The 27822-nt window shown below is 45.5% G+C and overlaps 2 protein-coding genes across 3 annotated transcripts in view; both read right to left on the reverse strand.

The window, feature by feature from the left end:
* The window catches only part of MBTPS1 (membrane bound transcription factor peptidase, site 1), a 41268-nt gene extending 15270 nt beyond the window's left edge, over nucleotides 1-25998 (reverse strand). Inside the window, exons 1-13 of the mRNA XM_046680196.1 lie at nucleotides 25830-25998; nucleotides 25065-25322; nucleotides 22002-22205; nucleotides 20173-20283; nucleotides 19595-19704; nucleotides 18193-18309; nucleotides 17590-17657; nucleotides 13732-13834; nucleotides 11588-11739; nucleotides 8790-8951; nucleotides 4136-4280; nucleotides 1061-1249; nucleotides 364-536 (exon numbers count right to left, since the gene is read on the reverse strand). Coding sequence (XP_046536152.1) covers nucleotides 364-536; nucleotides 1061-1249; nucleotides 4136-4280; nucleotides 8790-8951; nucleotides 11588-11739; nucleotides 13732-13834; nucleotides 17590-17657; nucleotides 18193-18309; nucleotides 19595-19704; nucleotides 20173-20283; nucleotides 22002-22205; nucleotides 25065-25322; nucleotides 25830-25998 — 1961 coding nt within the window. The remainder of the gene's footprint in view (nucleotides 1-363; nucleotides 537-1060; nucleotides 1250-4135; nucleotides 4281-8789; nucleotides 8952-11587; nucleotides 11740-13731; nucleotides 13835-17589; nucleotides 17658-18192; nucleotides 18310-19594; nucleotides 19705-20172; nucleotides 20284-22001; nucleotides 22206-25064; nucleotides 25323-25829) is intronic.
* Nucleotides 25999-26180: 182 nt separating this feature from the next.
* Nucleotides 26181-27822, reverse strand: part of HSDL1 (hydroxysteroid dehydrogenase like 1) — a 33469-nt gene continuing 31827 nt past the window's right edge. For both annotated transcript variants that reach the window (XM_046680197.1, XM_046680198.1), the window contains one exon: nucleotides 26181-26315. In XM_046680197.1, the coding sequence (XP_046536153.1) occupies nucleotides 26181-26315 (135 nt within the window). The remainder of the gene's footprint in view (nucleotides 26316-27822) is intronic.

Consider the following 27822-nt stretch of genomic DNA (forward strand, 5'->3'; position numbering starts at 1 on the left):
AGAGGGGAACTGAGGGGAGCAGTGAGACTCATCAGGGGGCCCCGACGCCGGCCGGAGCCAGGTTCGGGGCAGAGGCAGCAGCCAGGCAGGGCAGGACTCAGGACAGTTTGGAGGGAGAACTGACAGATCAGCTGACGGATTCAACTGAGGCAGTGAGGGAAAGAGAGCAGTTAAGGATGGGTTCAAGGATCTTCGCTGCACACCTGTGCAAGTGTGAAAGGAGAACAGCGTGCCCTGAGAGCATAACAACGACCTGCAAAGCAGGAGGTGGCACGGAAGTCCAGGCGCAACGAGGAGCAACAAGCGCTCCCCAAAGGCACAGCGCCCCCTGGTCCTGCCATGGAAGCACACGCAGCTGCTTACCAGTCCAAAGGGTCATTCTTCATTCTTAGATTGTCCCTGGGGAAATAGCCGGGCGGATAGCGCAGGTTGTGGTACTGGTCCCAAAGAACCCTCTTGCTTCGAGGAGGAGCAGGAATTATCTTCACCTTAATTGGGAGCTTCACTGTTGAAGTCTGCTCTGCACCATTTTTCGACTGAAAAAAATAAACGAAATGCCCCTTTTGCCCAGAAGAAACGTGCAAGTTTTCAGGTTTAAAAGTCACTTCTATTTATCAACTTAAACCAAATAATTTGAACACAGGAATTTCTAATAACAAACGTGGGATGGAACATTCACGTATCTCAATTCCATTCAGATTCTTCTTTTAAGAGTTTAAGACTTAAAATTTAAGGCATCTTATTCCTAAAAACAACTAGACTACACAGGACTAACCCCACATTCCCTTTTAGAGAATGCACACTACTGGTAAGCATGTGAGCCTGAAATCTGGCACAAAATCGGCCCATCTGCCGTTGCTCAGCAACAGAGCCCGAGGCACCGTCACTCCTTCACCGAGCGAGCGAGTGTTTAAACTCCAGCGGCTGCCCAGGCCCCGGGACCAGCCATCACGGCGTCCGTCAGCTGTGCTGCAAATCTGCAGGCGTCCAGCCTGCCCCTCCCCCCCGGCAGGTGACGGGAAGGGTTAAGAAAACCAGCCCCGTCCCTGCATGCACTTACTTCCACCTCTGCTGGGGAAGCCACAGTGATCATGACGTGGCCCTGCGCAACGCCTTCCCAGGAAGCTGCTTTCTTGGTGACAGAAATGGAAATGGCCAGGTAGCCTGACCAAGGCCATAACACCGAGGAGTAAGAGAAAGCGACCTCGATGTTGTCTCCGTTCTGAGGTAAATAGGGCTGCCAGTCAGGCTGCAGGAGAAAACAAGCAAGGCTAAGGTGAGATGCCCAACTCCTAAATTACCTACACCATGTCTCGAGGAAGATTTCATTAGATAGGGCAAAACGAAATTTATACTCAGATACTAAGCAACCTATAACCAAAGCAGCCTGTGGAATGCCTGGAACATTACCCACCAGAAAAGTCTAGAAACCACTATTTCTGACAGCCTCCAACTTTAATGAGAATTTTTTCCCAAGCTTAAAAAGAAGGGGACAGTTTGACAAAGAACTTTTATCTGATAGAGAACTTAAACAAAAACTCTCATGTTTGAGGTTAGATTCTAATTAGTTGTATGCTTAAAAAACCACATTAAGGGGCTGGCCCAATGGCGCAGCGGTTAATTTCACACACTCTGCTTCAGCAGCCCAGGGTTCGCCAGTTCAAATCCCGGGTATGGATATGGCACCGTCTGTCAAGCCATGCTGTGGCAGGCGTCCCACATATAAAGTGGAGGAAGGTCGGCACAGATGTTAGCTCAGGGCCAGTCTTTCTCAGCAAAAAGAGGAGGACTGGCGGCAGATGTTAGCTCAGGGCTAATCTTCCTCAAAAAAAAAAAAAAAAAGAAAAACCCACGTTAATTAAAGGGAAAAAAATAAGAAAATGACATGGATGCAAACCGTCCATACTCAGATTGTGAAGCTGGGGACTGGGCAGGCAGAGGTTTATGGGACGCTGAGAGGAAGAGCTGGCTCAGCTGTAAAGATGATGGGCCACCCTTTCAGGCTCTCCAGGTTTGAGGAAGAGGAAAGGGAAGCGAGGGAGCAGACATCTGGGAGAAACATAAATTAGCTCTTATAATGAGCCAGTATTTCAAACTAACCGACATTACTCATTTCCCTCACAAACCAGATAGCAACAATATACTCCACAAGAGAGTCAGCATATTTAAAAAAATTCTGAAAAAGAAAAAAAAGTGTTTGTAGGACACAGCATCACAAACAATGAAGAAGGAAAGAGATTTTTAATAAATGCTCTTGAGACCACTGGTTAGCTATTGCGAAAGAAGCTAATTTTCATCCATCTCTTAATCCCCACAGTTCAAATTAACACTGATGAAAAAATTAAATATGTAACAAGGAAAAAAGGAAAATTAGTAGAAAGTAAAATTGAGATTTTATTATATCTCTGGAGGGATAAGTTTCTAATTTTTGAAACAACAGAAATCACAAAAGATAAAAATTCAAACTACATGAAAATGTAAAACTTTTTCAGGATCAAAAAAATAAAAACCACCACTAATATATATTAAAGAGAAAAGAAAAAAATAACCTGGGAGAACTTTGTGCATAAAACAGAACAATGGTTAATTTCTCTATGACATGAAGATCTTGTTCAGATTGACAGGGAAAACCTAAACTGCAGGAGAAAAATGGGCCAAAGAAATGCAAAGCTAATACACACAAGACGCAATACAATTAGTAAACAAATCTGGATACAGCCCCTCAGAAATAACTGAAGAAGGGCACATGAAACAAGATACTCACTTTACTCCCTCTAAATTAAAGTAAAAAATGAACCACCTAGAAAGAAACCAAATGTCCATCAACTGACGAATAAACAAAATGAGGCATATCCATACAATGGAATATTATTCAGCCATAAAAAGGAATGGAGCTCTGATTCAACATGGACGAACCCGTAAGATATTAGGCTGAGGGAAAGAGGCCAGTCACAAAACACCACATATGGTACAATTCCATTTATATGAATCGTCCAGAATACGTAAATCCATAGAGACAGAAAGTAGATTAGAGGTTGCTGGGGATAGGCAGAACGGGGAGTGGCTGCTGACAGGGGTTGCTTTCTGGGGTGATGAAAATGTTCTGGAATGATATAATAGTGATGGCTGCATCGCTACCTGTGAACGTACTAAAAACCACTGAATTGCACAATTTAAGAGTGCATTTTATGGTATGTGAATTTTGTCTCAATTTTTTAAAACCTCGTGGAATTAAAAAAATAGATGTGCCATTGAATGCAGGTGCCGTGGAGATGCCACCGGCGCAGCCTGAGCTGATGCAACTCTTCTCCTGGCAAGAGTTCCACAGGATGCCCCAAGGGCCATAGGAATGTCCACGCTCTCCACACAGGATTCCAACCCAGGCAGTTTAGGTTAAGAAAACAATTCAGAAGAAGAGAAAACCGTATATGTGGAACTATTCAGTGAAGTGTTGTTTATAGGTGAAAACCACCTGATTGTTCAAGCAGGGGGCACAGTAAGCAAGTTATGACTGAACAATTCTATATTCTATTAAACAACCGTTAAAAAGTACATTTACGTGGATAGTTACATTTTAAAACGTTCACAACATAATGACAACTGAAAGAAACAGACTCAAGTTTTGCTTATTGCACAAAGATAAAAAGTACGTATTTCAGATAAGGGCTGGAAAAGAATATTTAAAAACTAGTGGCTGAGCATGCTGGGGCTGAAAGTTATTTTTCTGGTCTCTTTCCCTATCCTCTATTGTTGTGATAACGTTTACGCGGTAAATTCAAAAAAAACCTACAAAAACAAAATTCAAATAAAGACCATATCTTCTAAACTCAAAGGCCCGTTCATGTTCATTAAAGAATAAAATAATTACAAGTGGGCCTTTAATTACAGATGAGAACTGTAAAGACGAAGAATGAAACGTGTCAGTGATTCAGGAACCGCCGTCAGAAAGGAGCACACTGGCCCCACCCCTTCTGCCGCCTTCTCCGTGAAGGACTGAGCGAGGACAGAGCCCTCTGCAGCACCCTGGCCCCGCACGGGAAGGGAGCACCTTCCCTCTGCTGACTTCAGGAGAAGGGCGGAGGCACAAAGGTCTCGGCCCCGTCTAAGTTCCCCACAAGCCCGAGAGCAGGCTCACCTTGTCTACAATTCTTCCGGTGACACCCATGCCGTTGAGGATCGTGACATTGACGATGGTCGGCATTCCTCCGTAGTAGATGGGCTGGGAGCAGTACGGCCACATGTAGGGACACTCAGTCAGATCGATGTAGCTGGGGCTCAAGCTGAAACAAGGAACCGAGGGTTAGAGTAGAGCATGTAACAGAGGACAGCGAAGCGCCACAGCTGTGCAGGCAGTCGGCCTCTGAGGACCTGAGCCTCACAAGGGCCTGCTTGCAGGGCTGCCCTCGGCTGCATCCAGGAACTTGCTTTGGAAGGCTCCCTGAGCTGAGAAGGCCACTGGCCAGCCTGCCTAGGCCGTCTGTACAAACAACAGGATGTGTGGGGACACCTCTTTCCTTCTGCAAGTTGGAACTTCGGTGGTTGTGGCTGGTGGAGAATGGGTCCATGACCACCCCAGCAAATACCTTGGACTCAGAGTCCCAAACCACAGCATGTCAAATTACTGGGGCAAAGACGGACTTTTCTTTTTTATTTAAAAAAAATTATTTTATTTATTTTTTGAAGAAGATTAGCCCTGAGCTAACATCTGCTGTCAATCCTCCTTTTTTTGCTGAGGAAGACTGGCCCTGAGCTAACATCCGTGCCCATCTTCCTCTACTTTATATGTGGGAGGCCTGCCACAGCATGGTTTGACAAACGGTGTGTAGGTCTGCACCTGGGATCCAAACTGGCAAACTCTGGGCTGCCGAAGTAGAGCGTGTGAACTTAACCACTGTGCCACCAGGCCAGCCCCAAGATGGACTTTTTAACAAATGGAGCTGTAACAAATGGGTGGCCATTAGGCAAAAGATAAAATTAGGTCCATACCTCACACCATACAAAAGAATAAACTCCAAACGGATCAGAGTGTCTCAAGTAAACAAAAGAAAGCAAACAAGTATTAGAAAAAAGCACGGGTGAATTTCTCTTTCACCTCAGTGCAAAGAAAGGCTTTCTGTGACTCAAAAATCCAGGGGCAACAAAAGACTAACAAATGTGGGTATTAAAAAAAAAACAGAAAAAATGGGGCCAGCCTGGTGGCATAGTGGTTAAGTTCACACGCTCCACTTCAGCAGCCTGGGGTTCACTGGTTTGGATCCCGGGTGCAGATCTATGTACCACTTACAAAGCCATGCTGTGGCAAGCGTCCCACATATAAAAACAAAAAAGTAGAGGAAGATGGGCACAGATGTTAGCTCAGGGCCAATCTTCCTCAGCAAAAAGAGGAGGATTGGCAGCAGATGTTAGCTCAGGGCTAATCTTCCTCAAAAAACAAAACAAACTGCATGGCAAAAAAAAAAACACTTTACACAAAGTCAAAAGACAACTGACAAACTGGGAGAAATATCTGCAGTACATATCACTGACAAATGGTCACTAACCCTAACGTATAAAGAACTCTTAAAAACAGAAAGACAAAAACCCCAGAGAAAAATGGGAAAAAGAAGTACACAGACGCTTCACAGGAACGGTATAAAAATGGCCCTTAAATATAGACAAAGTGTTCAACCTCACTAAGAACCTGGGAAATGCAAATGAAAACCACACTGAGACCCCACTGCTCACCTATCAGATTGGCAGACAGTAGAAGGTATGACAGAACACTGCTGCTGAGGCTCTGGGGCAACAGGCAGGCTCACACATCGCTGTGGAACGTGAGCAGCCACAACGTCCCACAGCTAACAAAGCCACCTCTCTCTCAACTATGAGCCAGCAACCCCACTTCTAGGAACTTTCCCTGAAGACACAGCCCAACACAACTAAAGTACAGACACAAGATCATTCACTGTGACCGTTTATAATTACAAAATACTGGAAACCATTTAAATGTCCATATACAGATGAGTGGTTGAATAAACAATGGTATATCCACATTATACAGGTGTAAAAAGAAGGGGGAAAAAATCTCTGAATTGATAGAGAGTGATTTCCAAAATACTGTTAAGTGAAAAAAGAAAAGTGCAAAAAGAACATTCATGTAAGGAAGGGGATGTGAGAAAATGCCTATGTATCTGCTCACTTGTGCAAAAAGAAGTACAAGAAGCATCAACCGAAAACAGGGTGTTACCCACAGAGGTGGGGGGACAGGGAGAGAGAACAGGGGAGCGGGAAGGGGGACAGAAGGGATGCAGGGAGCAACACTTCCCCAAGTGTACTTCCGTGTGCAGTTCTGACTTCGGAGTCATGGCAATGTTTCACTAACACATAACTAGTTGGAATCAACCAGGGCGTGGGGGGAATCCAAGAGAAACACAGACTAACGAACTCAGCTGTATTAACAACAAATGGGAAAGCACACTGAGGGGGAGAAGAAGAGAATGACCCTCGGTGACTGTGGAGAACAGTGCGACTACATTCTGTAAAGCTACAGACAACAGAACTGCACACAAATACTGCCCTCGAGGCAGTACGTTTGAATTTGGGAGGAATGGGTTAGCAAGCCTAACTAGTCAGTACGTGCACACCAGGACGGAGCTGCAGATGCTGAGCGGCAGGCCTCTCCCTGCTGCAAAAGGGAGCCCATAAACAAGGAGAAGGCAGACCAGAAGGACAACCGTCGTGCTGGGGGATCAGGTGGATGAACTCGTGTTTTCATGTATGTACCGACGGACGGATGCAGAAAGAGGTCTGGATGGGGTGTGTACGGACAGACATTTCCTAGCTCGGCCTGCTAGAAGTGACTGAGAGCCCAGCTGCCAGGAGCGCACCTCGTGCCCAGGTCTCGGGTTCTAAATACCTCTCTCCAATTAAGGACCAGCGCTGCTTGGACAAAGGACTGACACCAAGGCTCGGGGCTGCAGCTGTGTGAAGGCTCATCCTGCGCTGCCAGAGGGAGGAAGGGCTCAGAAAATGAGGGGACATGCTGAGAATACACAGCAGCCAACTACAAGGAGCTCCCAATAGCCAAATCTGAGCAGAATAATAAACAATGATACTAACGGACCATAATCCCCAGAGTAAAATAAGTATCCGTGTGTCCACACTGAAATAAATAATGGAATAAATAGACGAACGAGAAAGGACAGCTCTTCCTTACAGAAGAATTTCAAATAATGAATGTAAAAAGAATGAGAGAGAAAATCCCCAATGTCTACAGCAATAATGGTTGCAGGCAAGAACCATCAAGGGATGCTAAAGTTAGTGAGTGCAAGTATGTTAAGAAACAAGATCATCTAAGTGCATGAGAAGCGGCTCGGTAGTCAGAAACGGACAACCATTAACTGCAGTGGAGAAACTTGGCAGACGCACCGACAGCACCATGAGCCATGCTGCTCAGAACTCCTGTGCAGCAGCACAGCTGCCGACAGCTGGAGCTGTGACCCCTCCTGAGCCTCCACGTCTGTGCCAAGGCAAGTCTTCCCCCAGGCTGCTCCCAGCCGGCGAGTGAGCACAGAGGGGTGCTGGGGCAGGCTCCTCTAACGGGAGACTTTGGTTCAAGGAGTCCTCATCAGAGGAACGTTTCTAGACCTGTGCTGCGGTCTGAGGCTCCTCCTCCCCAATCCTCCTGCCGCCTTTCTTTTCTCCCTCCCAGGTCCTTCTTCCCCCAGAGGATCTCTGAGATGTCTCGCCCCATCTTGGTGTCCACCTCCTGGAGGGCCCAGACTGACACGTCACCTAAATCAAATGATGCAAACACACACCACCAGTAATAAAAGGAATAAAACCGGGGAAGTGTCCCCGCCCAGAGATGACCAAGGAGACGTGACAACTAAATGCAACGTGGGATGCTCAACTGATCCTGGACCAGGAAAAGGACAGGAGCGGGACAATGGGTCAAATCTGAATGGAGTCTATAGATAGGTGACAGTAATGAGTCAATGTTAATTTCTGGCTTTGAGGCTTGTACTATGGTTATGTAAGATGTTAACATTAGGGAAAGTTGGGCGAAGGATTCATGAGTCCTCATGTACTGTTTTTGAAACTTTGTCATAAATCTAGTCACTTCAAAATGAAAAGTAAAAAAACATTCTTACCAAAAACATATAACATCAACGTAATCATGAGAAAACATCAGATAAACTCACATCAAGAGGCAGTCTACAAAGCAAGCAAGCAGCGCTCCTAAAGGAGTCAGCCATGAACGAGAGCACAAGACAGACGAAGCACCGAAAGCTGGAGGAGACTGAGAACACACAACACTGAACACGACACAGGCCTGGATCCTGCACCAGACAAAGAGCACTGGGGGAACCCAGTGTACATGCGCGGAGCCTGCAGGTGAATCCAGCACAGAGTAAGCGCGCATGCCAGTTTCAGCAGCTGCATGACTGTCAGCTGAGATCTTGGCACTAGGGGCTGGGTAAAGGGTACATGGCAACTTCTAGACTACTTTTGCAAGTTTCTGTAAACCTAAGATTATCTGGAAAGAAAGTTTTAAGAAGTAAACAGAAAGCAAGAAATCACTATTTTCAATCATAAGTACTGTAAGTCCCAGAGCATGAGGAAGTGGGGCAGTTCCCGTGCTGCCAGCCGGCACCCTGGAGAAGCGGCAGCTGAAGCTTTCCCTGCGGGCCAAGTGTGGGCCATCAGGATCAGCTCCTGCTTTGAGGCTAATCTTTTGTGCAGAGGGAAAAACACCCTGAGCGCCCAGTGAAGAAGAGAAACGTCCATTCAAAAGGGAGCATACCGACCTCGCCTGTGGCTTGTAGCTGTTGAGGATCTGATAGGCTCTCAGGAGATCCAGCTTGCCATGGCCTTGCTCAAACATATTGACACCAGGAAGCCTCCGAGCAGATGCAATCAGGGCCTGCTTCATACTGGCCGGATTCACCAGTTCACGTTTCTGGACTGTGCTGGGGGGAAAAATCACACATTTGCTCATTTTCTCTCAGTAAAAGAATGAAAATCAGACTATCCCTACCCTGCGGTAATACGTGACCTGCAATCTTGTTTTGTTTTTATCTAACGGGAGCTTCTTTGGGAAAGCCCGCATAAGATCAGAATGAACGTGTGCACATTTCTTCACCTGCCATGGGACTGACCGATTACTAACTTTCTACATGGCTTGTAACAAGAGTGACTCACCGGCTAGCATCTGTTTATACTAAATTTACCAGAAACACATATTTTCCCAATAAATCAACTATACAGACCTTAGGGGTTGAGGAGGCAAGGGCAGGTAAGAGTTACTGGCTCCTGGGGGGGCGGGAGGAGCCTGCTGGCAAAAGGAAGGAGACAATGTGGGACGTCACCTGGCTGGGGGAAGGAAAGGAAGACAGGTAAGTCCTGGAGAGGGAGCTCGATGCAGGATGGGCGAGAGGCACGGTGTCTGGGCAGAGCCCACTGCCTCTGCCTGCCTGTGTCTGGGAGGCTGTGTGTGATGCACCACCCTAGTGGGTAAAGCCTGACGGACCCACACAGACCTGAGGACACCTTGAGAGTTTCATCGTCAGAGTGCGTCTGGACAAACTCTAACACACAGTTCTACTCGGCTAGGAACTTAGCGACACTTAAGCATTATCAACTGCTTAAGAAGACCAGTATTAAAACACTGATTTTTGTATATCTATGTATTATAAATACAAGTAAATTTTAACCCCTAAACGTAAGAGGGAAAATCCAGTAAGCAAAAAAGAACAACTTATTCTCCTAAATATTTTTCTAGGATGGTGGTTGGTCTTGGAGCACAGGTAGGTTTCCTAACAGGTCTAGGTGGGAAATCTGACATACGGAGAAGAGGAGATAAACTGGGATGGGGTCTTAATGACAGAATAAAAGAAATGACAAAAGCTCAGCCACAGGTCACCAGTCCTCTCCCTCTTCCTGCTGATAAGACAAGATCGAAGGTTAGGTCTGAGCTCCTCAGGAGCGCGCTGTAAAGCTGGAAGCTGATGAAGCACTTCCATGGTGTTGGGCATCTGTTAGGAGCTGTTCTGAAATATCACAATGGCATTTTTATCTGCTGCAGGGAGATGAGGAAAGCGAATGTCTCCTTGCCACTGAAATATGTGTGCTTAGAGATGCTGCTGGGAATGGAAACACAGCTCCTCATCTCCCCTCTCATCTGACAGTGCAGAGATTCGATGGGCTCAAGAGTGGAGCCGGAAACTTCACTCCTGCTGACAAGCATGGCAGGTGCAGAAGTGCACCAGCGTTTACTGTTTCCATAATCAACAAGAAGGGCAGCAGGAGCCCTGGGGGAACCGTCTCCTCCTGGTGAACACAGAAGCCTGAGTGAACCAGGTAACCCCCTAGTCTGCCCTCCCGGCCCTCCTGTTCAGTGTGTGTAACACGGGGTGAGGACAACAACCAGAAGAGCAAGACAGAGTTTCTAACAAGCACACACGGTCACTCTCCAATGCCAGTCATTCTCCAACTCTCTCCAATGTACTCTGGCCACTGTCAACATTTTCAAGAATCCGGCTCCGAAAAGGAGGAAAGAAGTAGATCTCTACAGCTCTATCAAGGATTACTAATAAAAAAGAAATCTCTGGCATTAGAAGCTAAATTAACAATATAAATATACTTGCTTTTAAAGAGAATTTTAAATATAAAAACATTTACTACCATTTGCATGTTTTAATTTCAAAATTCACAGAGTATAATAACGTTCAAATATGCAAAGTTTTGCTATCACAACACAAAAGCTCAACTAAAGCCTCACTTAGAAAAACAGTTATTTTGGGGGAAATACAAAATAAGTGCTAGCTCCAAAGATGGCTTTTTGAGACTAAGGCACTAGCCCATGTGACTCAGTCAGAGCATATGAGCGGCAATTCTGGTCGACCACCTTTGAAAACTTTCCTCCGTTTCACTATCTGCAAAATTAAGAGTGGATCACTAAGCTCCATTCCAACTGCACGTGGGATTCAACGAGACAAAGAGAACAAATAAGTCACGTGGAGAAACTCGTCTCTCACAGTGGAGCGGTGACTGTCAGACCCGCCGCTTGCTTTCACAGCTCCTTCGCTAACAGAGCCCATTGAAAGGTGAGCCCCCAAGAAAATGGAGGACACGGCAGGGAAAGAGCTTCCTCTGTACTCCCTGCAGGACACACACTCTCATTTGGATATAACGAGTACAACTGCAGCAGAGACGCTGCATGAAAAACAAACAAAACGGGGGCACAGAGTGCACGGGGAATCTCCGTACCTTCCTCAACTTTGCTGTGAACCGAAAACTGCTCTAAAAAAAAGTCTTTAAACAAACCAAACCAAAACAAAACAGACCTCCAACATCAAAACCGTAATAGGTGTTTGCCCTCGTCCAGCGCTCCACGGTGAGTGCACAGCACGTCCACACACACGTCATCTAACTCTTGTTCACCAGAGCCCTCTGTGAAAGAACGGCTCCAACCTCTTCTGTCGAGATGAAGAACCACAGATGGAGCAAGGTCACGAGCTCCTAAATTCTCAAACCTCGTTGGTGACAAGCAAGACTCAGCTCCCAGTCTGCTGGCACCACCTTCTCTCCGCTGAGCAACACTCACCTTACTAGCAAGGTGACAGCACCAGCGACCACCGGAGAAGCCACGCTGGTCCCCGAGAGGGCCCGGCACCCCCCTTTCACACCGGAGCCCCTCACTCCAGCACCGTAGGTGACGATGTCAGGTTTCACACGGCCGTAGCCTCCTGGCAGCTCCTACGAATAAAAAAAGCCTGGTTTCTACCACGGCACACGCCCTGGCACACAGCTACATGCAGTTACGGGTGAATAAAACCCCAACAGAAATGCAGGTTATTAAACGCAGTGCAGCCTTAGTAAGGTGCTGGTTTTAGTCTGAAATTCACTGCAACGCAGAAAACAAGCTTAAACAATGACATAGAAAATAAAATGACTTTTGCTGTGTTTTATAATAACCAGTATAATACTAATGCCATAAAGCAATTAAAAAGTATTTTTAATTTTGCTAACATGCAAAACTAGAAACTGATGTATCTCTAGATACCTTAAAAATTAGAAATATGTTAGAAAAACCAGAAAATTAAAATTAGAAAAAAAAGAAACGTATTTCGTTAGAAGGAAAAAAGTACATGATATGATGGGCTATTTCAATCTGTCACCTGAGGGGAAATAAGAAAACCATTTAGAATGATAAACGTAACTGTATGAGTAACCTGTGATAAAATTTTAACTGAGCACTCTCTTAAATTTCCTGGAAATTGGGGCAAAATGAGAATTACAACAGGAAATTATATTCTATAAGAAAGAAGTACACCAATTTGAAGTGAAAAATTCTTTCCTGGTAATCAAACATAAATGGACCTTGGGTCTAGACATGTGGGACACTGAGAAAAGATATCTTCAACTGCAGCTCTGTAGATTATTCAGGAACACTTCTCAAAATGCCACTAAAAAACAAGGCGTTGGGGCTGGCCCTGTGGTCGAGTGGTTAAGTTCGTGCGCTCCACTTTTGTGGCCCTGGGTTTCACAGGTTCAGATCCTGGGTGTGGACATGGCACCGCTCATCAGGCCATTCTGAGGTGGCGTCCCACTGGCAGAACCAGAAGGACCTACACTAGAATATACAACTACGTACTGGGGGGCTTTGGGGAAGAAAAAATAAATAAATGAATAAAAACAAGGCCTTGATAAAGGCCAAGGACATGACACTGCATCATCATCCCATGAAAGCACTTACAGGGAGCTAGAGACATCACCGGGTAGAGGCGTCATTTCCTAGTATTTGGCAGCACAAAGAAAGTGCTGAGAGCGAGCAGATGAAGGGATACAAAACACATCCCTGGAACTGACTTTCTCAGAGTGGGGTCCACCAGACTGCGGCATCAATTCAGTCGGCATCACTGGAGGAGGAGGCATCTGAACGTGCGAGACGTGGACCCCTGGTGGGACTGACGGAATGGGTGCCAGGGGAGTAGATATGTCGTGGTACCAAGGCTCAACTGGAAGGCTACCCCATAAAGTGGTGCCAGTGTGGACAAGGCCACAAAGTTCTCAGGAAGCTGCGACCCTTTTCTGGGACTTCCCTGAGACCTGTGAGTTTGGAGGCCGTGAGTCAGAGCCCCAAGAGATGATGTGACCCTGAAGACCAAAAGGGGGAGGGACGAGTACCCAAGTCTGCCTGAGGGAGCATCCAATTTTGAATACAACTTCGTTCTGATGGGTAAAGGATGAATTAACTGCATAATTAAACCCAAGTAGCTGAATGAATGAACTTGGGGTTATTCCGATTTTGCCCAGCTAAATACACTTATTTCCATGGTAGCAGAGTTGATACTAAGCTGTTCTCATTGGCTTCTCTGCTTCGTAAGGCCAAAAACATCATCTCGCTGAGCACTGAGGAGGACTGCTCACCTTCCTGTTCGTTAGGGCAAGTGGGCATGCACCCAACTCACCTGAAAAGTGAGTTACTCAGAAATAAGTTAAAAAGAAGTGGAACCGGAAACACTAGAACTGGCACCTGCCCGACACGCCACAGTGAAGCGGCAGACGTGGTAGCGGCCCACACCCTTGTCCTCGTGGCTGGAAGAGCAGCCACAGCCCTGGCTCCTCCCTCCGTGAACGTGAGGATCGAGCTTACAAGCCACTTTTCTGTCTGCGCACTTAGGATACACCGAAGCTCTCACATAAATGACGCTGTCATGCACATTCAACTAGTGAAGAAAAGCCTACCCAGGTAGTCATTCCCCGTGAGGAGAAGCGGGCGATGTTATCCTCAAAGTCAATGCCACCTACTCCAATCACATCCATCTGATCAGCAGGGTTATTCAGAGTGCTAAAGTGAGGCACAAACACAAGGGAAGAGAAAGCATTTTAAAAGAGTAATTCGAATAAGGGTAAATACTCTCAGAAAAATCGAAGACTGTATTGGTTCTTCTGTGACAAGACGTGTGCTGCTGTGACGGACTGCTGCTCCTCACGGCTGTCCTGTGAAAGGCCAGGCTCACTGCCACCTTCGTGCTGGGCTCAAATCATCTCCTGCCACAGGAACAGCCTTTCTTTCTTTCCCTCCCCGTCCACTTATCATACTTCAGGCCACGACTCACTTCTTCCCTCACTACTTCCAGGCTTGAAGGAACTCGCATTCTCTGACCTTCACAAGACTAAACACTATCCAATCCTCGCCTACTTATACCTTCTCACACCACTTTCAAATTGTTTCAAGGGTATTCATCCTGCCTCCCCAACTAGATTCCACGTTTCTCTGGGAAGGAACCCTATGCATACATCTGCCTCTGCCACGGTCAGGGAGTTATAGTTTTTAACTCTCTTCTGCAGGGTGTTCCACCTTCCTCATGGAAGCTGCAGGAACGACTATCATTACTGTGTAATCTGGAGCTCCTCAGAGGGAAGACACAAATGCAAAGAAATGACCACACACTTCCCTTCAACACCTCGTGTACTAGATCTGCAAAGAAATCAAAGCAAAATGAATAATGACAAAAACGTTTAAACTGTAAAGTGAAGATGAAGCTGAACTATTTGAAAGTATGAAGCAACAAGTTATGAAACTGCATTTCTGAGCTTTACCTACTACAGCTTTGCCACCAAAAAAATGAACTCTGACAATTCAACAACCACGGCTGATTCCATGTGGTTTCGTGACATCAGCAGCAAGATCCTGGGGCACGTGCTTTTAGCTGACTAACGTAAACCACACGGAGTCAACCCCGGCACTGCCTTCTTAGCTCACCTGCCAGCGACATGCTACCAGGCGCTCGTTCAGAGGCACCAACAGTGATTTTTTAATTGGATAAAAGTTTATAAACTTCTATGAAATCAAGGAGCAGAGATTGGTGTAGAAGTCACTGACAGAACTTCCCACTGAAGCTGACACAAAAAAATGCCACCTTCCCACCCTCCCTCTACCTGTCAATCTCTACAGTACTTAGTGTGTCTCAAATCCTAAAAAGCAAGGGAAGGGATCAAGAAATTCTTGTTGGTGCTCAAGGGGGAAAAGCAGCAGCAGACTATTCCACGTGTCAGGGTGCAGGACCCCGGGAGAGGTCGAGGCAGGGGCTGCCCAGGGGGACGCGAGCATTCGCTCCAGGGGGGCCAGGAGCACACTGCCCGCAAGGACTGACTCAGCCCTTTGAGCAGGTCACCGTCCTCTGCCTCGCCCTACCGATGCCCAGGCAGTGAGCTGTAACTGCACAGGCTGTGCCACGGCGACGACGTGCCATCCCAGCACGACAGAGCAGCAGGCAGATGCCAGAGCTCTGAGAGCAGACACAGCTGACACAGGGCCTGCCTCTCCAGGGTTCTCCTCTAAAACACTGAGAACAAACAACTCCTGCATTAGAAGCATTGAGTTTGCCCACAAAAGTCACAGGACTTCAGAAGAGCGGCTAGCGTGCGGCAAAGCAGTCAGAATGGCCTGGGGGAGAGGAGATAGTCAAGAGAGATGTGAACAGAAAGAAAGGCAAGCTGGCGGCAGGGACAGGTGAGGGGACTGAGGTAAATATGGTTTCTGTAGGGAGACCCAGGGAGGAGACTGGATTTGAAGAAGATGTGCATGGGGCAGCGGAAAATAAAGCAAGAGCTTCAGGCTACGGTTGGAAAACCGTGGCCATGGGCCAAACCAAGCCCACGGCCTGTTTTTGTAAATAAAGTTTTACTGGAACATAGCCACGCCCATTCATTTCCACATGTCCACGGCTGTCTTCACACTACACGGGCAGGGAGTAGTTGCAACAAACACCATATGGACCACGAAGCCTAAAATAGTCACTATCTGATCCTTTACAGAAACAGTTTGTCGACTCCAAGCTAGAATGCTGAGGATCTTGACAACCAAGAAGAAAAACTGGATTTGATTAGGCAATAAGGAGCCACTGGAAATTCTTCAATAAGAAAACTGCTAGAATATATGTTTTAACAGTAGAAACAGAAGAAAAGGGAAAAGAACAGCCAGCACTTACAGAGCTCAGGATTCGTGGTGCCTTCCCTCCACTGTCTAATTTGATCCTCACAACCACACACAGGGTGGGTCTCGTGCCCTTCCGTGACAGGCAAGGAGGCTGCAGCCCAGAGAAGTGAAGGGCGCCAGCCTGCAAGCACAGGTTGGACCCGCCTGCTCCATTCCTGCGCCCTTTCCACCACCCCACAGCCACACGTCGGCCACACAGGAAGAGCTCGGGTGGGAAAAGACTGAAGGAGGAAGACGGCTAGGAAACCGACTGATAACTTGGTGACTCTGCACTGATGAGGGCTGGCCTGGAATGGGGACAGTAGAAAGGGGAGGGACACGTGAAAGAGAAAACAAGACAACTTGATGAGACTTAGGATTTGGTGACTGTCACGGTAGAGCTATAGTCAGGATTTATTTATGCCACTTACCCCTCCGAGTCACAACACACATTACTAATGACACAAAAGTCCAGAATCCTCAACCCCTTACAAGGAAACAGGATCACTGACTGAAGTACTATTAGAATGGAACCATGTGACTGCCAATATGCATGTTTCGTGACCTACAAAAACGTTAATTTCATACAGTTCAGCCTAAGCTCAGTCAGTCCTCAACACCGCCTGCTCCCCGACAGGTACTCCAAGGGAGGTTGCTGCAAGAAGCAGCAAGTGTTTCTGATGGCTCGAGCACACACCCACACTGTGTGCACCACAGACACACAGTGGAGGGAGGGAGGCATCTGTCTCCCCCTCCATCCTATTAGGGCTTGTTGCAGGCACTCTCCATATTTTCTCTTTCTCCTTTGTGGTTCCCTCAAACCCTTTGTCCCAGTACTGAACTGCACACATCTCAGGCACCCAATAACGGAGGGCGACAGACATCCCACTGCAAAAGCATATCAGCACAAGAAATTATTTATATACATTATCTGGAAAATGAAAATCAGAGCCGTAGGAGAAAGAAAACTGCAATCTCTGAGCTGACAAGTTTCCTGCCTGTGATTCAGTGACTGATGTTCCGCATCTCACGCTGCCTCTGTTCCCATGACAACCAGCACACAGGGCCATTTCTGTGTCGCTGCTCTCTCGAATCTGTCCTCTCTGATCCCTCTCGGCAAGCCCCTGGCCTGTTGTGGCCGTGTCTCTGTTATGCACCCCACACTCTGTCCCCCGTATTAGTTTTGTTGTGTTTGTACCTCATCTTTCCTAAAAAGGCAGGTGACTCATCTTATTGACCTCTTCACCCCTGGGTCTTGGACATAGCAGGTCTCAATAAATACTGCGAAATCCATTTATTTCTAACAGATTTACTTTCCTGATTGATTTTGGGGGAAAAAAAGTAGAATAAAAAACTTTAGGCCACTAAACTGCTATTTATAGCAAAGCAAAAAAAAAAACAAAGCAGAAACAATACTGGCCTTATTGACAACTGCTGAAGAAAATGGTGAGAACAGGGGTTATTACAAAGTCTATTTTTTCTATGTTGAAAATTTTCACAATACAAAGTTTCAGGTAGATATAAACAGGTACAGATAGGTACAGAGACAGACAGAAAACAGTTTTTCAGTTATTTCAGGGCAAAAAAACACCTCTAAGGTCATCTCTGTTGGGGATACTTACCCATAAAGAGGCCCATCGTTGCCAATAGCAGAAACCATGATTACGTTGTTAGCCGTTAATTCCCACACCTATAAAATTAGCAAGCACTTATTTGTGAAAGTACACCACTTTTAATAACCAATATTAACTGTCCAAAAAGAGCCATAATTTCTAAAAATAGTCCTAAAAAAGGAGGGACCCTCTCAAAACATAACACCAGCCCATTCCAGGCATGGCTATGTTTGTAACAGGTGTGTTTAGAGATCACAAGATCCAGGCCATAGGCCCAGGCAGCATAAAGCAGACAGCGTCCTTCCAGGCACGTTCACAATTAGTTTAGACTAAAACAAACGATTTCGACTCATTAAACTATGATTAACTTCACAATTATCAAAGAGAAGACAGGCTGTGTGTTTACATGAGAAGGAGTCAACAGGTCACCACGCACGACTTCCAACACAGGTCACTAAAGCTCACGTTGTTACCCACCTGTCCTAAAAAATCTGTCACCATGTGGGTGACAAGCCACCAGCACCCAGAGATGAAGCACTCAAAGCTGGGGTATGCGCAAGAGCAGGAGCTATGACCAACCACAACGTCATTCTGCGCAGGGACACAACCAACCTTGTCAACGAAAGGATGGTCCATGAAGTCGGGGCCGCCGATGCTGAGGTTCAGCACGTCGATCTTCTTTAAGATGGCATAGTTGAAGGCGTCCAGGAACCAGGATGTGTAGGATACCTAGTTAATTTTAAACAGTCCTTTAGGTGTTTCAGTAAGAGTCTTGACGTGCTACAGCAGAGTTTTAGTTTTAAGGGTAAAGAACAGACTCTTAGCAGCGTGAAGTAGTAACTTAAATTTCAGCAATAAATCCAAGAATAAATAATGCTCTGAAACGTGAACTACTTCACTCAGAAATGCTAAGTCCTTGGATCTGGGTTCTGAGGGGGCCTGTCTCCCTGGTCTAACGTACAGCTCCTCACCTTAAAGGCGACCTCCCGAGGAGACATTCCCAACTTCTAGCTGCCCCTCTTGTAAAAGGATTTATCAAAGTAAGACACTTCTACTAAGTTAAATGTTTCTAAATAGTTTAATGTATTTGTCTGATCTTTTTTTATTCCTAAATAGACTGAAGGATAAGTGGCATCAATAAAAGTGATTTCACGCAATAATTTTCCTGATGTTCAATTCCTCCTAGTTTCCTTACAGAAGTTCAATTACTTGTGTATCACCATTTAGGTGTTTTTATAAAATACAAAATTAAATGTACAGTGGAAATAGAATCAGTGTAATGATTAAGAATTATGTTTTTTAAAGGCCTTTAAAAATAAGACTACATATTTATATTTGCTTAAATATGCAAAAGAAATTCTAGGAAGAGGGGTACAAGAAAATAAGGAACTCTCACATGGGACGTGGGGCAGTGAGGTAAGTATCCGCTGGATGGGGACAGTACCTTGTGCTGCCTTTTGATATTTCTGAACTAAGAATTCCCTACACAAAAATTAAATTTTAAAGATAAATAAATACTAGGACCCTCTCCCCTTTCTAGAAACAGTTTCCAAATGAAGAGGAAAGGAACAAGGTTGTACACCCACATTACCCAACACAATGCTGGGTGCTCGGCTACAGAGGCGACCCTCAAGGTGGACACAGGCCAGCAGGGGTGGCAAACCCTCAAACATGACTCTCGCAGGTCGGAAGTACAAGAAATGTGTCTGAGACATGGGGGCACAGCAGCCCTAGGCAAGCCCGAAGGAGAGGAATAAACTGGGGGTCAAGGAATCCCTGAGCGCAGTGCCTCAGAGCGGGGTCTTCGGGATTCAAGAAAGGCCAATGAAGGGGGTGGTGGGAGAAGTGCAAAGCCACCCAGAAGGACAGTGGAGAGACAGCAGGGCACAGGGGATGCCAGCAGCAGCTCAGCATCACGGACGTGTGCTGCTTTTAAACCAGTATTTTCTAGAGATTTTACTTTCTATACTTTAATATCAATTCTTTAAGCTTCAGGGGTCCTCAAAACACCTACCTGGTTGTTGGTAAAGACCCTGAAAATATGAAGTTCCGCATCTGGAGCAAATCCTTGGCATTCCCTCATGCTGGCTATCACACCTGCCACAAAGGTGCCGTGGCCCAGCCCTGTTGCCCACAAGGAAAAAAAGTCATAAAACAGCCAATAATGTGCCAAGACACAAGGGCTGAAATCACCAATTCAAACAGACGCATTCTCCAGTCCTAGACACAGGGCCTCTGTTGCCTCTCTACTGTCTTCCACTCAGAGCCCACACTGCACCTACCTGCCCGCTTCTGGGTCCAGCCACTCCCACTCTCTCCCAAATAGGGAGATGCTCCTGCACCAGGCATCCCCCTCTCTTTCCTCAAACTCTACTTCCTGACATCCTCTGAGATATTTAGAAAAGTTTCTGCCAAAAGGTACAACAGCAACTTGGGTTTGTCTAAGTAACTGCTGTACACGGACAGTTTAACCATTATCATGTGGAAAAATATACTCTTAACTGATGAAACAGAGGACAGGAGTGACGTACAAAGCCTCTATGTGACCAGAAAACGCGTCACTGGTATTCCCTATGCTATACTGCCACCTACCGTCGTCCAGCGTTCGCTCGTTGGTCCAGTTGGTTCTCTCCTTCACATTTTTGAAGTGAGGATGCTTCTCGCTCAGCCCAGTGTCAAAAACAGCAACCCTCACGTTAGCACCTTATTCCAAAAAGCAAGCATGCACAATCACGTTTGGAGAAATCATCTTTTTGAATTTTTGTCTATAAAATACATCCCTCCTTGGGATCTACAGAGAACAATATGTCATCGAGGGCCAAAGCCGGCCCAGAGTGCACAAGCTAGGGCAGATGCCCCAGGGGCCCTGGCTGAGCCGAGACTAAGAAAAGGGGACAGCTGGGGAAACGCCATCCTCTGCTGCTAAACAAGACTTGAGGGTAAACAGAAAATCTCTTTGGACCCCCCACCTGTCACCAAAGCTTGAGGATGGAACCACCCCTCTCCATGCCTCCACCTATGACTGATTCCCCCTTCTGGTAATTGCCTCCAGGTCTCCACCCCCGCATCTCCTTAGAGAGGCCCTAAAGGGCAAAGGGTACCCACAAAGCACACCCCTACAGGAGACGGGGAAACTATTCCCTTTCCTGACAAGTGTGGTGACACACTCAATGCTGCTCATCAGAGACAAGACACTGCAGAGAGCAGCTGTCAACAACACGCAGGGCTAATCACATTGTAAGGAAAACCACTATGTTACGCACTTTGCTATAATAACAAGTCTACTTCAGATACTGGCCAAAAGCCATGTGTACCAATGTGAAATACGACTGATGCTGTCGGGTCAAGAAATTCTAGAAAACAGGTGGAAAAGATACAAGTACCTGTACTATCTAACAGCTAACAGATGTAGTGAGGGTAGTGTCTTCCTGGTGTGAGAACTGCATTTATGTATCAATATCATGTTAAATAATCAATTACAATGAGAAAATCAACAAAAAGTTTTCCTTACTTTTTAAAAATGCACACACAAAATTAGAAACCATTTGGTTTGGGGGGAATAAACCAGCTTTTCTGACGATTAGAGAGTTTCTGCTTTGTAAAGGAGTTTTCACCCTAAAAAGATAAAACTGAGAGGAGACGATCATTTTCATAAAATGCCAGTCGCCCAGGTGTTAAAAGCTTCAGTACCTCAGGCATTCTGATGGGCAGGAGGCTGAGCGATCAGAGGAGGAGAAAGGTCTCTGAGTCCAGGAGGTAACAGGTAAAGGACCTGGACAAAGCGGGAGGGCCTGGGGCCAGGGAAACAGGCGTACATTTAAAACTCAGGATCTAAACCTTCATAGGAGTTAAAACAGGGACGTGGTGCCATGATGAATCAGTAAGGAGAAAAGTCCTAGTGGTCTTGAGTTTTATTTCATGGAATATGGTCATTAATATTGTTTCCTATTCTGAAACAAATGATCAACAAGTACAATCGTCCAGACTTAGCCATTCTGCACACAGGGCACCACACTGGAGTGATAAACTCACTTTCATGAAATTGCCTAAATCAAGGACACTATCTTTGAATTTGATCTCTTTCCCTGAGAAATTACAGAACTCTGCTGGACCGCCAGTGGGCAGTGCTGTGTTTGATCACATACGTGTCACAGGAGAAAAATGCTCCACAATCCACCCTTTCTAACCTTGGAAATGGTACAGAAAAACAAGACACAAAAAGCAAACAGGATTAAACACTTAGAAAAGCCACAGAAACAGATACCCAGCACAACAGGAGTCAAAGACGAGGGGCAGCTGTGTCCCGCCCAACAAATACTGAGGAGGACAGGTGCATGAGGCCACACGGCTTCAGCACCAGGCACTGGAGAGGGAGGACTCCCGGACAGCAGGCCCTCCGCGGCTCCGGTCACAGTGCACACCTGTGTATCCCATCTGCCATAGCACGTCCGCCTGCAGCGTCTGGGCGACCTGGCGCGGGATGGCTCTCAGCAACCGTCTGCTCGAGTGTCTTCCTGTAGCATGCCAGAACCCAGAGCCCAGGGAAAGGCTGGCTCTCCGCAGGGGACGGGACGACTGCCACTTCTGGCTCCATCGGGTTTCATTACAGGGCACGACGGGGTCAGCTAGAGCCAAGGAAGAGAAAGATGAGGAAAGGAGAAATGCTGAAAGGACACGACGGACACGACACCTGTCGGGGACAACAATCATTCCGGACAGAGCAATGACTACCTTCCGAAATCCTGTCTGAAGGAAGGTGGGATTCTCTCTCTTTGCTACAAGGACAGTCTCAGTGCAGTTCTATTTCTAGGATATTATTTAGCCATCATATTAATCCCAAATGGTTTTTTACCCGGAATTTTCTAACCAATGTAAGGCAGAGAGAGACTGATAAAATAATCATTTTTAAATTGTGATACTAATATTGAAGAAATGTCTGGTTTTTCATCAGCAACTTGTTCTCACTTAACCAGAAGAGGAGAAAAAGTGGAAGGAAATGGCTACTCACCCAATGTGAAGTTTTACAGCACTAGATTTCTGGGACAGGAAAAAGCCACGTTCTCCCATGACACCTACCTCTGGCCAAACATCAAGAGGACCTTTTTCCAACTGCACATTGCTCACTATGCTCCACTCCACAGGCTTATCTACTAGAACGTCTCCTTTCAACAAGCAAAAAACCACCCAGGTCCAGGGGGATTTCTGAGGGGGATGTGACTAGGAGGCATCTTGATTTTGTTAGTGGGTACCTGACTCTACACTTTTATCAAAACTTGCCAAACTGCACACTAAAAAGCATACATTTTGCTAATCATAACTCCCTTACTTTTTTTAAAATGAAAAAAAAAGCAAAAGAAATACCACAAGAGTTGTCCCTTTACTTTTCAAAGCCCATGCTATGACAAAGAAACATCGTATTGCAAATCACTTTTCAGAGCAAATCTGTAATACTATTTAAGTTCTGTTTCTACAGCAAGTCAGAATCATTTTTCTTCCAGTCTTACCAGGCTACACCCATGAAAGTCCAGAGACCTGGAGAAATATACAGTCATGTCAATTTTAGTCAGTAATTATTTACACAGTCCAACGGAAATTATTCTGTACTGAACTTCCCATGTTGATTCTGTTCCTTTAAGTCAACAGCATGGGACAATACTGGAGGTACTAATTGAAGAACAGTATTTAGAACAAGGGAGGGGACTGTCCTGCTTTACCTTGAGCAGACCAGACTACACCCCAAGTACTGAAGCCAGTTCTGGCTTCACTCTTAAGAGCAATTAAGAAAAACTGGAGAGTACTCAAAGGAAGGCAATTAACATGGTGGGGACGTGAACCACGTCATATGAGTAACTGCTGAAGGAACTGAAGATCTTTACTATCCTGGAGAGAAGACACTGTCAAGGAGACACCATGGATCTCTTCAAAATAAACCTTTAAGTATTGTCTTGTGGAAAACAGGTTAGCTCTGTTTCACAGCCACGGGACAGAGCCAGGGATGGGGTCCAGAGGGGGACAGGTTTCAGCCCCAAATAACGCTGGTTCTAACAAGAGAACCATAATTAACATTTAGTGTCTACTTACAGCATCCTAAAAGCTCTGCTAAGCTCTCTCCACATGCACGGTCTCATTTTATCTCCCAAGGAACCACAGACGTAGGCAGCACTAGCTCCGTTTTCGGATGAGAATAGTTGCTCACCACAAGGTCAGGGGTGATGACGAGAGAGGCTGGGCCCGTCAGGTGGCAAACTATTTCCTTCTGGTGTGTCAAGCACAGCACTTGACAGCCACAGTGCAGGGCACAGCACAGGAAGGAACCCCAACCTTGAGATTTTGATTCCCGTGCTAAAATTAGGCATTTCTGTGTTTCCTAATATATTCTAGAGCTATTTAAGATAAAAAAAAGAAGGCACAATGGATAATATTTGACTAATTGTACACGGTTTGATTTGTTTTATCTTCCTGATTGTTTTGAGATAACTGCTTTGTGAAGAGAACAGCACTACAAAACATCTGGCCTAGCAGAGAGGGCTCTGAAGAAGTCCGACACCTGAACTGCAGAGCTGACTCGAGAACTGGCTCGTCACATATGCAAATTTGGTAGCCTTTCCGCCTGTGTCTTTTTTTAAACCTCGGAGGTTCTCAGGCCTAATATACCACCAAGGAAGAAAAGCCAAATTGTATTTCTTTTTCCTTCTAATGAAAGAAATGATAGTAAATAATAATAGAATTAGCAATTTGTAACCCTAGTTTATGACAAATAGGAAAAAAACCTTACCCTTGGTAATACATGTGCTTTGGAAAATACTATGTAATAAATATGCAATTTATTATTTGAAGATAAACCCAATCTCGAAAAGCCCAAGTTGTAAACAAATAGGAAATAAGCCTTCAAGCTGAAAAGGAAACAATCAAATTCTTTCCATCCTCACACTTGCACAGCTTATGACTTAGATAAGCCCAGCTAAGGCAGGACTGTGCATAGTCAAAAGGCTCTGAGAAAAACAAAAGGAAACCCAAGGAAAAGGCATTTTGCAAGATGCCACAAAAAATAAAAACACACTGACAGAAGCAAAATGCAAGTGAAGAGGAGACTCAAGCCACTGTCTCTCACTTGAGAGCGTGCGGGGTGCCCGCGTCCAAGTCTGAGGACACTGAGACCTCCACCTGGATGAAAATCACTCCCAACAGAAACAAAGATCATCATCACCTTCCACCGCAACTTGCAGATTTTTTCGTAACAGAATAGCAAGAAGCCTCTTTTTTGTTTTTCAAATTCCTGCCAAGAAAATGCTCACAACTGATGAAACTAGATGAAGGGACACAGGTGTTCACTGTACTATTTTTCAACTGTTCTGCCAGTGTGAAATTTTTCCAAATAAAGTTGGGGGCAGGGGGAGAGGGGTGGAGCACATCACGTGTGGTTGCATGCACTCTCTGAGTCCCAGAGAGAAACTGAGGGAAGGCGGCTGGGTCACGGTACTCACACTCAGCGTACTTGAGGGAGCGGAAGACTCTCCGCTGGGGGGTCACCCGCTTGATGTTGGGATGGCCTTCGAGCGTCAGCAGCCCCGCTTTCTGGTTTTCTTTTATCTGAATCACCTCAAAGTCACTAGGGTAGTCACTGGATGGATTGTTTCGAGGAATAATTCTCCAATTGTCTATTTCACTACTCTTCAGGGCACTTGAAATAAACGAATTTCTAGCTTTGGCTGTAAAGTATCCATTGAAAGCCACGATATATTCTGAAATCAGCAACCACAAATAAAAATAAGAATTTACGTACATATATTAAAACATAAGATTATATCTAATCTAAAATTTCTGCAGTAAAATAAAACTAATACATCATAAAACCCACAGTAGAAATAGTAAACAAAACAGACTGGTTTAAACGCCCTGGACAGCAGTTTCCAGAGTTCTGAGTTAAAATGATCTGTATAAACCACCCCAGATCACAGAATACACCACTCAAAATCAGACAGCTGTGCTATTTTTTAAAAGGCAAACATTAACAGAAGTTTGAACGTATGGCAAAGAAATGAATGTAAGTTTTTCAAATAGGAAAAAGGAATTCAGAGAAGTGAAGGCTGTTTTATTTTACTCAAAACAAGAACAAAATCTGGAGTGAATTATCTAAGACCATCTGCTTAGGTCCTCACATCCGGGCACCTGAACGTCAGAACAGAACCCTCCAGCGGCACCTCCAGACGGCCCACCCTCACCAGCTCCAAGGGCCTCTGCATGCTTACCGTATTCCACAACCGTCGAGGAGAATTCCACCTTCAGAGTCAGGTGGGAACAGCCAGGGCACGGGGCCTTTTCAAAAGATTTCTTTTCCAGTCTGTCACCCAGATGTTTCTTCCCACACAGCAAAACCACCAGCAGAAGCAGCCAGATGTTGACAAGCTTCATGGTCATAAGTGAGTATGATCATAAAAATCACATAAATTCAAATTGCACTTTTTTCTTCCTTGATTACGAGTTAATTTTTGTTTCGGCTAAAAGCGGAAACATTACTGATCAGCCGTTTTACAGTCTTGTCCAACGTAAATAAAAGTTAAATTTCATGGCCTTCTGTGGTTTGGCCTGAAAAGAGGCTTTCATTTCTTTCTTCGTTTCTTCTCCATCTTGGCCATCAGGCTTCCCTCACTCCGGCCCAGACCACCGAGTCCTCCGCTCCATCTGCACCACAGAAGCAAAGTCCAGCGGGATGAGCGATCACTCTGGGAGCCAATCTACAAAACACAGCGAGCACACGCGGCCATTAGCAGCACACTCAGCCAGAGAGGATGCAGCTACAGGTGCAATTTAGATAAGAGGGTCAAAAGATAGCCCAGTTAGGAGCAAAGCGGACGCATGACGCACACACGACATTTTATTACTTCATTTGATTTAGTTACTCCTCACCTCTTTCAGGGGAAAAAAAAAGTTTTAAGGGAGCTTCAAAAATAAGAAAGGATAAAGTAAAGGAGAAAAACGGAGAAAACTGAGGAGAAGATCACCAGGAATATTAAGCACATTGGCCCTGCACGTCCGAGCACCAAGGACCAGAGCCCTTTGCTATGATCCTTTACTTGGCTTGCATTTCAGATTCTGCATTTTCCTATCGTTTGCAACTCAACTCCAGGGCATTTCCCCAATTAACACTTTAATTCCCCATAAATTTCACCAAATTTTCAGGCAAAAGCTTTTTTACCTCCTTACTTTCTGCTGTAAAGTTAATACCCAAGAACAAATTAATTTCTATACAAGTCATGTACTTAACGCCTTAAGAGACACTGTGCTTTAAAATTACTCAGACTACACCTTTTCAGATTTTTAAATATTTTCTGCCAATTCTATGAAAGGAGTACAGAAGGGTATTTACTGGCATTAAATTCATTTTACCTGCAGCCTCGACTTAAAAACATTTAACCTGCTAACTATGCTATAAAGTCAGATTCTCTCTTTCCTGGAAGCAACATGAAGGGACAGTCCGTGAGGGAAGCCGTTGCCAAAGAAACATGCTCTCTGCGTGTTAAACGACATGCGGGCACAGATGCCTTTCAAAATACCTGAATGGGGGGAAAAACAATCATTCTCCACAATGAAAAAGAGAGCAGCAGCAAAAACTCTGCTGGCTGCAGCATGCCCAGAAAAATCAGTCGCATAGATCACACCAGAAGCAAACAATGCAGCAATGCTGGCCGTGCACTGCTGCTTGTCTCTAAGAAGACAACACCAGGAACCGCTGCCTTAGAGCGACAAGCAGTTTGTGGCTTCGAGAACTATTCATAGGTGCTTCGACAACCAGAAAAACAGACGAGGTAAAGTAAGGTGGCAGAGCGTCTAAAGAATGTTTAGAAGTTTAATACTTAGAATTTCACTGCTGTCATAACACACAAGCCTGAAAAGCGGGGCTCTCTCTGGAGCTGGAAACTAAGGTTGGGGGAATGGAGCTCATCAGACAGAAATGAAATTTTACAAGTTATTTTCATATCAACAGGAAGAACAACAATGAGAATGCCAACCACAAGAACAAAGAAATTAAATTAAAAGCGAAGGCCAGACGACAAAGACCAAAGGAAAGCAACAGGGACACCAAAGCCCCTCCAACCTATTTGACAGAGATCCGTTTGGGAGTGAGCCCCAGTTTTTTTGTTTATATGTGGCACTTGCAGCCATGGGGTATCACAGAATATAATTAGACTAGGCGCAGACCTCACTAAATGACAGTATTACTGGTCCAAGAAGATAAAGCTA

This window comes from Equus quagga, chromosome 13 (genome assembly GCF_021613505.1).
Source record: "Equus quagga isolate Etosha38 chromosome 13, UCLA_HA_Equagga_1.0, whole genome shotgun sequence".
Taxonomy (NCBI): domain Eukaryota; kingdom Metazoa; phylum Chordata; class Mammalia; order Perissodactyla; family Equidae; genus Equus; species Equus quagga.